The 8877-nt window shown below is 36.7% G+C and overlaps 3 protein-coding genes across 3 annotated transcripts; 2 read left to right on the top strand and 1 right to left on the bottom strand.

Annotated features, from left to right (window-relative positions):
* The first annotated feature begins 292 nt into the window (after positions 1–292).
* Positions 293–2167, top strand: LOC123869402. The gene is made up of 4 exons (XM_045912309.1): positions 293–340; positions 373–506; positions 811–921; positions 1705–2167. The coding sequence occupies exons 2-4, from the start codon at positions 427–429 to the stop codon at positions 1901–1903; spliced, it is 390 nt and encodes a 129-aa protein (XP_045768265.1). The 5' UTR covers positions 293–340; positions 373–426; the 3' UTR covers positions 1904–2167.
* A 217-nt stretch (positions 2168–2384) lies between these two features.
* LOC123869400 (gamma-secretase subunit Aph-1) lies at positions 2385–4218 on the bottom strand. Its single transcript, XM_045912306.1, has 4 exons — positions 3797–4218; positions 3535–3708; positions 3031–3211; positions 2385–2836 (listed from the first exon to the last, which is right to left on the bottom strand). The coding sequence occupies exons 1-4, from the start codon at positions 4016–4018 to the stop codon at positions 2691–2693; spliced, it is 723 nt and encodes a 240-aa protein (XP_045768262.1). The 5' UTR covers positions 4019–4218; the 3' UTR covers positions 2385–2690.
* A 256-nt stretch (positions 4219–4474) lies between these two features.
* On the top strand, positions 4475–8315 carry LOC123869379 (ATPase family protein 2 homolog). The gene is made up of 2 exons (XM_045912270.1): positions 4475–4929; positions 5708–8315. Exons 1-2 carry the CDS (start codon positions 4581–4583, stop codon positions 7594–7596), a joined length of 2238 nt encoding a protein of 745 aa, XP_045768226.1. The 5' UTR covers positions 4475–4580; the 3' UTR covers positions 7597–8315.
* The last annotated feature ends 562 nt before the right edge of the window (positions 8316–8877 follow it).

Consider the following 8877-nt stretch of genomic DNA (forward strand, 5'->3'; position numbering starts at 1 on the left):
CTATGACCAATTTCTTAAACTGGATCCTTTCAAGTAAACCATTGGCGCAATTAAAGTGCTATAAGCCTACTTTGTCGTATTAGTTTACAATTAATGCGAAAAACTAAATTAAATTTGAATTTCGCGGGCAGACCCGTCTCATGCACCTCGATCATTACTGGTTTTACGGCTCTGGATTCCTAGCCCTTTTGAGCTTAAAATTCCTATGGCATACGCTTTGGCTCCCAACTTTAATCCACAGACCAATAAAATAGTTATGTTAGTGATTATATTCTCTTTGGATATGATAGATAATGTTCGCATCACTATCGACTGGTTTATAGTCATCTGTGATCACTATTTTGTTCACAGACCAATAACATATAGGATAATTTTGTTATTTGTAAACAAAAAGTGAAATATTTCGCGGGCAGTAAATTTAAAAAAATGAATGAACCATTTAATTCCACTGCGCCAGAGCCAAGAAAAGTAGGCGTTTGGACAGAAGGAGCGCCTATAGAAACCAGGTTTTTATTTCATACTACCTACTTGAATACTAGCTAGACTTGAACTACATCCCTTGGGATTTTAAAAACCTCGTGGATTTCGATTTTCTTGATCAAAAGTATCTAGGCATCGATGTAACTAGGTACTTATCCTAAGTCTGTCTCCAGGATTCAAGCAAGCAAGCTATATAAATGCCAAACTTCATCAAAATGGGTTTAGCGGATGAGCCGTGAAAGATAACAGATTACACACTTTCGCATTTATATTTTTATGGGATTTCTCGTCTTTCTATAGAGCAGTAAATTTTAACACCATTTCTTAAAGGGAATATGTAATGCCGAAGAAATCACCCGATTCTATCGACGATATACCAACAATACCAGATTTAGATGATCTTCAAGACGTTTTGGAAAAGGAGATATCTAATCCACCAGTGTAAGTGCTTTTAATCCTCTATTAAGATCTCCCTGGTGCAAGTCTTGTAGAGAGGGTAGGTAGAGTAGTCCCTTTGGGGTAGGTATGAGCATAATAATCTGCTAACACCTATTTATTCTAGAACTTAACTCTTAGATATTTTAGCTTGTTGTTCAGATGGTGATGGTGCATATTCTAAAGAAATGTGTAGCCCAGCTTTCAAATAAGTTTTTCTTTTTTTCTTCCATAAGACTTAATTCCTGACACCAAGTCATAATTACAAAATTCCTGACCATCAGACACTGCCTGATTGTCACATCAACCACGCAGATCACACATGAGGAAAAAAAAAATATTATCACCCTATTGCTGATCCATTACTGAATAATGATCTACATTGGTAATGAGAAGGGTTTAGGAACTGGTCCACCACACTGGCCAAGTCTAGATTAGCAGACTTCACACACCTTTATCCTCCCAGCCTTTGTTTTAAGTTTAGATAATAATTAATATTCACCATTATATCACTGTATTGCAAACTCGGCAATTCACAATCAGAAAGTGTACAGGTCCAATTTGAATAAATGATTTGACTTTGACTTGACTTTATATTATGCACCACATACAACATTATGGCAAACAGTCAGGCATGCAGATTTCTTCATGAAGTTTTCCTTCACCATTGAAGTATTTTTATTTACACTTCCCAAATAGGAGGCCAAAACGTTAACCACTAGGCTATCACCGTTTAATATGTCTGATTTTATCTGTTATAGAAAATAGTAGAGTTCTCCTTTATTCCAGTCCAGACCCACAAGATACAGAAACTGTCAACACTTTGGCGGAGGTTGGTGGTGTGAGTGGCTCAGTGGAGGGTGTGGACGCAGCACTAGAGGCATTACTGTCACGCGTCGCACAAGTGGAGAATGACATTGCCGATATGGTGTGGACTGTGGATTCACTGCTGATACAACTTGCCGAGGAAGAACATGCACCATTATAGCTTATAGGATAAACGCACATTTAGGGAGGTCTATCTACCATGGGTTTAAGAATAGAAGATGGAATCTATGTGATCTCACAATTAAAATTGTTCTACAGGCAAAATTAAACTTAAAAGTGAATCAATGAGAAAAGAAAACTTCGAAGGTTGTGTGAATTTAGAGAAAATATGAAAAAAATTCATACTTAGACCTAATCATCTGTTCACTTGTTCTATCTGAGAAGAAATTAGTACAATGATGTTGTTAAAAATACACTTTTTTTTAAATTATGGTTTTATTGCTATAAAAAGGTATTTTACTATTTATAAGATCAACATACAAGATACCTGGTTCGGTTCATATCTGTGCATACCTCTAATATACTCAAACTCAGCTTTATTTAATTTATTGAAACATAAACAACTTATACAGGGTGTTTGGTCATTAGTATACAAAGACGACACTTACCCATGCTACTTTGATCTGATAAATACAATGTTGAAGTAAAATTGATGAAATAAAATTATCTAAGAATCTAAGAATTATCTAAATAAAAGAAGTATACTGTGGGAATTTTCATAATGACAAAACGCAGTGGAGCCTGAAAGCCGTAATTACGCCGCAGCCACTATGACAAAGTAAATAAAGTTGAGTTTGAGTTGTTTTAAAAAGATGCAGCTCCTCAACGCCATTCCACTCTGCAGACGAGTGATGCGCTTTATTTTTTCATGAGGTTGTCTCAATTTCAATTATTAACTACGTTAATTACATTAGAAACATCTGAAACTTAATATACAAGTGAATGTCTTAAGGTCTGCCCGTAAAGCTCTGTATGAGTCCCTTGCTGGAGCCTCCCGCACACTTGAAGGCTATCACAGCTGTGACAATGAGTATTATATACGACGGTAGGATTGTTACTACATACAACTCCTTTTTGTTAAGTAAACTGAGACCTGAAAAAAGAAACGATTATTATACATTAATTGTGAGTGTCTATAACTATTTATTTACTAGCTTGGAACTTTACAAAGTTCTATCCAATCTATGAGAACAAAAATCCAGAAAGAAATGCTCTTTTTAAGCTATAAAATCTAGACATTAAGTTGCAAGCAAAAGATGGTTGATAATATAACAATTTCATACAGACCTGACACAAAGAAGTGTGATCCAATGACCCATATAATCTTGGAATAGTTTTTAGTGTCTAGGCCATTGAAGAAGATGACACTCCAGAATGTGTTGAGAAGAATCATGCACAGAGTCATGGCTGCGCTCGTTACAAAGAAGAACTCTGTGCCGCCGTGGAGGCCCACGCTGCCTGGACCCACCTGTAGATAGTAAAACTTATAGTTAACAGTTTAAAATACAAAAAAGAAACCCTCCCATATGAGTAAAGCTTGGGCTCATTCTCATCATCATTACTATCTGATAGATGTCCACAGTGTTGGACATAGGTCTCTTGCATGATGGGAATCTGCTAATTTTGAATAAATTGTAATGCATTTGATGATTCAAATGTACATTTAAAAGTTCAATTAAATATAAATATTTTTTATTCTATTTTTAATGACTTTGAATTTGACTGTGACTTAAATATAACCTTAAAACTAATGACCTAAAAGTACTATCAGTGCAATTTAAAATGACTCACTGAATCTGCAAGTACATTGACAAGTGCAAATGCCCCACTCATAGTGCCAAAGCCCAGCCCCGAGACGTAGGCCATCTCCAGCTTGTTGCTGCAGATCTCATGATTCTCCGAGATCTCCTTCAGACCTGCTTCTGTCCTCCGCAGCAGCAAGTACATTCCATAGCGAAAAGCTTCCTAGAATTCAAACTCAGTTAACAAATAGTCTCTAGTTAAGAGTGTGGTATTATATTCTTATACTTACTCTTTTTCTGAGTTATCTTACCTGCATTATTATCGCAAACACCATTCCAAAGGCCAAGTATGATCGTAGAGGGCTTACTGCGAACCATATTAGAGACGACAGTAAGAACGACACAAGCCAACCAAACGCTGCAGCGATCATTATGATGATCCGGACCGGGTCGTTCGCGATCGTCAACGCAAACATCGCGAAAGGTGGCCCGAAAGCGAGTAGAGAACAACTAAAAAACTCTGCGAGAGTCATGATGACTTCTAATTGGATTTATAAAGCTTAACCGTTCACTATTTATAAATCTAGCGTTTCTTAAACCTACACATCTAAGAACTTTATTGTTTTATTCATGATATCATGCGATTATTTAGTGAAAATTATTACATGTTATTTTAAAGATAATTATGTAGAAAAATTCACTGCAAAAATCGCATCGCAAGCAAATCGCATGTTTGACAATTGACTGACATTAGAAACTTTTGACTTTGACAACTGTCAATCAAAGATTTTTTTTGGTTTTACGACTCTGGATTCTAGCCTTTTTAAGCTTGAAAGACATTTAATTTCCATAATCACAGACAAACAACCTAGGTAGTATTAACCTAGACACTGTCGAAGGTTCTATAGCTGGAATCTGGAACCGGGATTCAAATTAAAAAAAAAAGTCAAATTGTCATTTTACGACCACAGACCATAGACCTAATTTGACAGCAAGGGCACGGGCAATGTGGGATTTAAAAATAAACATTAGATTCATCAAAATTATTAGTGAAAACTTTGAAAATGTTTAATACATCTATGTAATTTAAGAAAAATGCCGCCGAAGCAAGCCAAGAAAACGCTGTGGGTCGAGTGCGAGCGGTGCCACTGCAGCATTTTAACCAATGATAAAAATGTACACATGGATTTGGATTGCTCAAAAGATCAAGTGAAATGCCCTTATGTTGACGATGGCACATTGTTTACCTGGTTGGAGAGAGCTAGTGCGCCTCCAGCGAACGTGCCAAGAGACGCAGTATTGGTACATCCATCGGCTGGGACCCTGATCGGTGCAGTGATCGGAAAACCTTTGGAATTGAAAAGGGATGGCGCTCCGACGCTTGTGAAACGTATGTGGCCATCGAAGGCGTCCGCTCCCGCTGCTGTTATATTACCGGCTGCAGGTATGATCTCATAAGTACATAAAAAAATTATGTTTATTCGTTTGTTACCTATGCGTTCGCGCATCGTGCATCCGATTGAGTTGAAACTTTGTACAGTTGTTGTCGACACTTGTGTGCAGGGCTCTGACATAGTACTTATTAAAATACAATAAGTGACACATATTATGTGTAAGCGTATGTATGAAGCATATATCTGATGTGCAGCTACCATGTGAGTTACCTACACAATGTATAGAGTTAGCTATTTCATTGTAGAAGTTCATGTACAAAGGAACCATAAACTTAATTCACTAAAGGCACCTAAACAGATAAATCTGTATGGTACAATGTGCAGCATGCATTATGCATGCAGTTTTCCACTGCTTAACATGCAGGAACTTACTTGCTTTTTTCTGCATGATTAGGAGTGAGAACCCTTCCAGACAGTGCATTTTGCTTAATGCTCTTGAAAGTGTTAATAATGCCTAAAGCATATACTCTCTTCTTTTTTACTGAATCTGTACAATTTTTTTTTATTATTAGTCAAAATTACAAAAAATACAATTTACATGTAATTGTCAAGTCCAGGTGAAACCACATAGGTTTATTTGCTGGAGTCCTATCCTACCATACGTAATTCTACATTTTAATATTAATGACTTACTATTTTAATACACATGTTATATATTATATGTGTTCTGTACATTATATTCCGACCCACCACACTATCAAATACTATGATACAAAAAACCATCACTAACTATAATACATGACCTTTTAAAAAATTTGACTGTTGCAGATCTCACTGGAGCCTGGTGCAGTGACAGTAAGAAAGTTACTATTTCCATTCTAAAAGGAGTCGTTCCCCCAGCATCATTTGTTACAGTAAAAGTAAGAAACCACAAAATTGACACAGATATAAGTGACATCCTCAAAGAAAGGTTCATTAATCATTACGTAAGCACAGACAGTGTGTTGGTATATTATTATTTCGGTAAAAAATTGCAAATTGAATTCATCAATATTAAACATTCAGAAATAACTGAAAACTTCAATGGTACTTGGTACCTTTTAAGTGAAAATACAGTTTGGAACATAGAAAAGAATGTTGATAAAAAGGTGAACAAGAAACCGATTGTATTGGGTGGTGTGGATGATATTATTGATGAAATAAAAACACTAATCAACATTTCTTTTGACACATATGGAATTGCAGCTAATTTTCAACCGACAAGGGGACTATTACTCCATGGACATTCTGGGATCGGTAAAACAGCTATTTGTAAATATTTAATAGACAGTTGTTATCACATTGAAATCAATGGTCCTGCAATATTCAGCAAATACTTTGGCGAGACTGAAGCTACAATGAAAAGTTTGTTTGCTAAAGCAGTCACAAATGAACCTTGTATTATTTTGGTTGATGAAATTGAAACAATTTGTCCGCGACGTTCTGCCGGTAGCACGGAGCAGGAAAGACGCGTCACTTCGGCTTTTGTCTCTTTATTAGATAACCTACATCAAGAATCTAGTAAGGTATTCGTTTTGGCAACAACTCGAAAACCAGATGCGATAGATCCTATGTTACGGCGATTTGGACGTTTCGATAAAGAGATAGAAGTTCCAGTTCCTGATAGAATAAGGCGAAGAGAAATTTTGTGTGCATTACTTAAAAATCTTCCTAACAAAGTCGCGTCGAATGAAGTCGAGGCCATTGCCGATCTAGCCCACGGTTATGTTGCAGCCGATTTAGTTAATTTGTGCACACAGGCTTCGCTTAAATGTCTAAAGCGGAACAGCCCTGTTATAGAGAAAGAGGATTTGGTCAGTGCACTAACAGTAGTAAGGCCGAGTGCGATGCGGGAGCTACTTATCGAAATACCGAATGTCAGATGGTCGGATATCGGCGGACAGGACGATTTGAAGTTGAAGTTGCGTCAAGCGGTGGAATGGCCGCTGAAACATTCGGAAAGCTTTCGTCGGTTAGGAGTGCGAGCGCCTTCAGGTGTTCTACTTTACGGCCCCCCAGGCTGTTCGAAAACTATGATAGCGAAAGCGTTAGCAACTGAAAGTGGTCTGAATTTCCTGTCAATAAAAGGTCCTGAACTATTTTCAAAATGGGTGGGAGAGTCTGAACGCGCAGTGAGAGATCTGTTTACTAAAGCGCGACAAGTAGCTCCTTCTATCATATTCTTTGACGAAATGGATGCTATAGGCGGCGAGAGAGGTGCGGGGGAAGCCAGCGTACACGAAAGGGTATTAGCCCAACTTCTGACAGAATTAGATGGAGTTGTTCCACTGAATGCAGTTACAATTGTAGCAGCGACAAATCGGCCTGATAGAATGGACAGAGCCTTGCTTCGTCCTGGTCGACTGGATAGACTGATATACGTTCCTCTGCCGGATTTCGAAACACGATTGCAAGTTATGGAGCTCAAATTAGCTAAAATGAGTGTCAGTGATGATGTGAATCCCCACAGCTTAGCGACTAGGACTGAAGGATTTTCGGGTGCGGAGTTAGAGGCATTGTGCCACGAAGCAGCGTTACGGGCTTTAGAGAAAGATCTGGAATGTCAAGAAGTGACAATGGAGCATTTTGAACATGTGCTAAAAGACTTCAAGCCTAGAACCTCTCAATCAATGCTGAAGGTTTATGAGGAATTTACTTGGGGACAAAGATCTGGATAAAATAATCAATATAACATTTTCTTTCTCCATAATCACAACTGCGAAACAAAAGATCAAGTTGCCAAATAGTTGCAGTGCATGAATGACAAGATGAATAAAAAAAAAAAACTAATCAGTGTTGAAAGTGATGGTTTTGTATGAGAATTGAGCACAGATAATTTAATTTATTACATAAAGTACTTTTTATACATTTGACAGTATAAAGAAAACACAATATTTGTATAACTATTTAATATAGTAAGAAAACTTATACACTATTATTTTTGTATATAAATTAAGTATGTAATTCTAGTCCTTATCTATACAAAATTAAAAACTCTACATGATATACATTTTTGATTAGTCACTGATTTTAAATGAATTTCGAGATCACAGTATAGATAAAAAGTTTAATGAGTTTGTTTACTACCAATATATTAATCATAAAATTAACTAATGTCAATAATGAATGATTTGATGGCTAAGCTAGAAGGTTCAACAGACAAAATGAATTAATTCTACAGTATCTAAAACTACGCGAATTATAATCGACGTCGTTCTAATGGTTAGGTATGTAACAGATATCATTTTTACCCAACTAAAGTTTAGTCTATGACTCTTAAAACTACCCACATTTTATTATTCAAGAAAATTACTATATGTGAAGAATAAGAGAAAAATAAATTAGCTTATTAGATTATTATTAAGATGGCGTTTTAACCACAATCAAAAAGTAATGTTTTACACCAAAATAGATAAAACAACTCTTTGCAAAGATTTTTTTAATCCTGAATCTGTAAAATCCGTGACAGTATTCTTGCAGCACTCATGGCATCAAAATGATATCTGTTACACCCATTAAGTCTGCAATGTAGAGTTTACTTTGAACCACTTCGACTAACCCATTAAGCTATGGTTTCCTCCAAAAGCGGTGCCGTTTTTAAACGGACGCAATATGATTACCTCAAAAAGACGGCCGTAAACATGTGGAATGTTCGAGACTACATTGTCCGTTTTATTACGGTGAACAGACCACACACACACATATATAGCACATCATGAACCCGCACAAAATCAATTAAAATTTCATCATCTTCGCTGGTCCAGTTGATGAAACTCATTTTGAACAATAAATATTTTAAAATGACACGCAAATTAATATTACGCTTGAAAATACCTTCACCGCTACATGAAAAAACGTTGACAGACACTTCGACACCGACAAGACGGCCGTCATGCAAATGGCGGTACCGCTTTTTGACGTTACGGTGTCAATTACCGTTATCTAGGAAACCGCGCCAT

This window comes from Maniola jurtina, chromosome 11 (genome assembly GCF_905333055.1).
Source record: "Maniola jurtina chromosome 11, ilManJurt1.1, whole genome shotgun sequence".
Lineage (NCBI taxonomy): Eukaryota > Metazoa > Arthropoda > Insecta > Lepidoptera > Nymphalidae > Maniola > Maniola jurtina.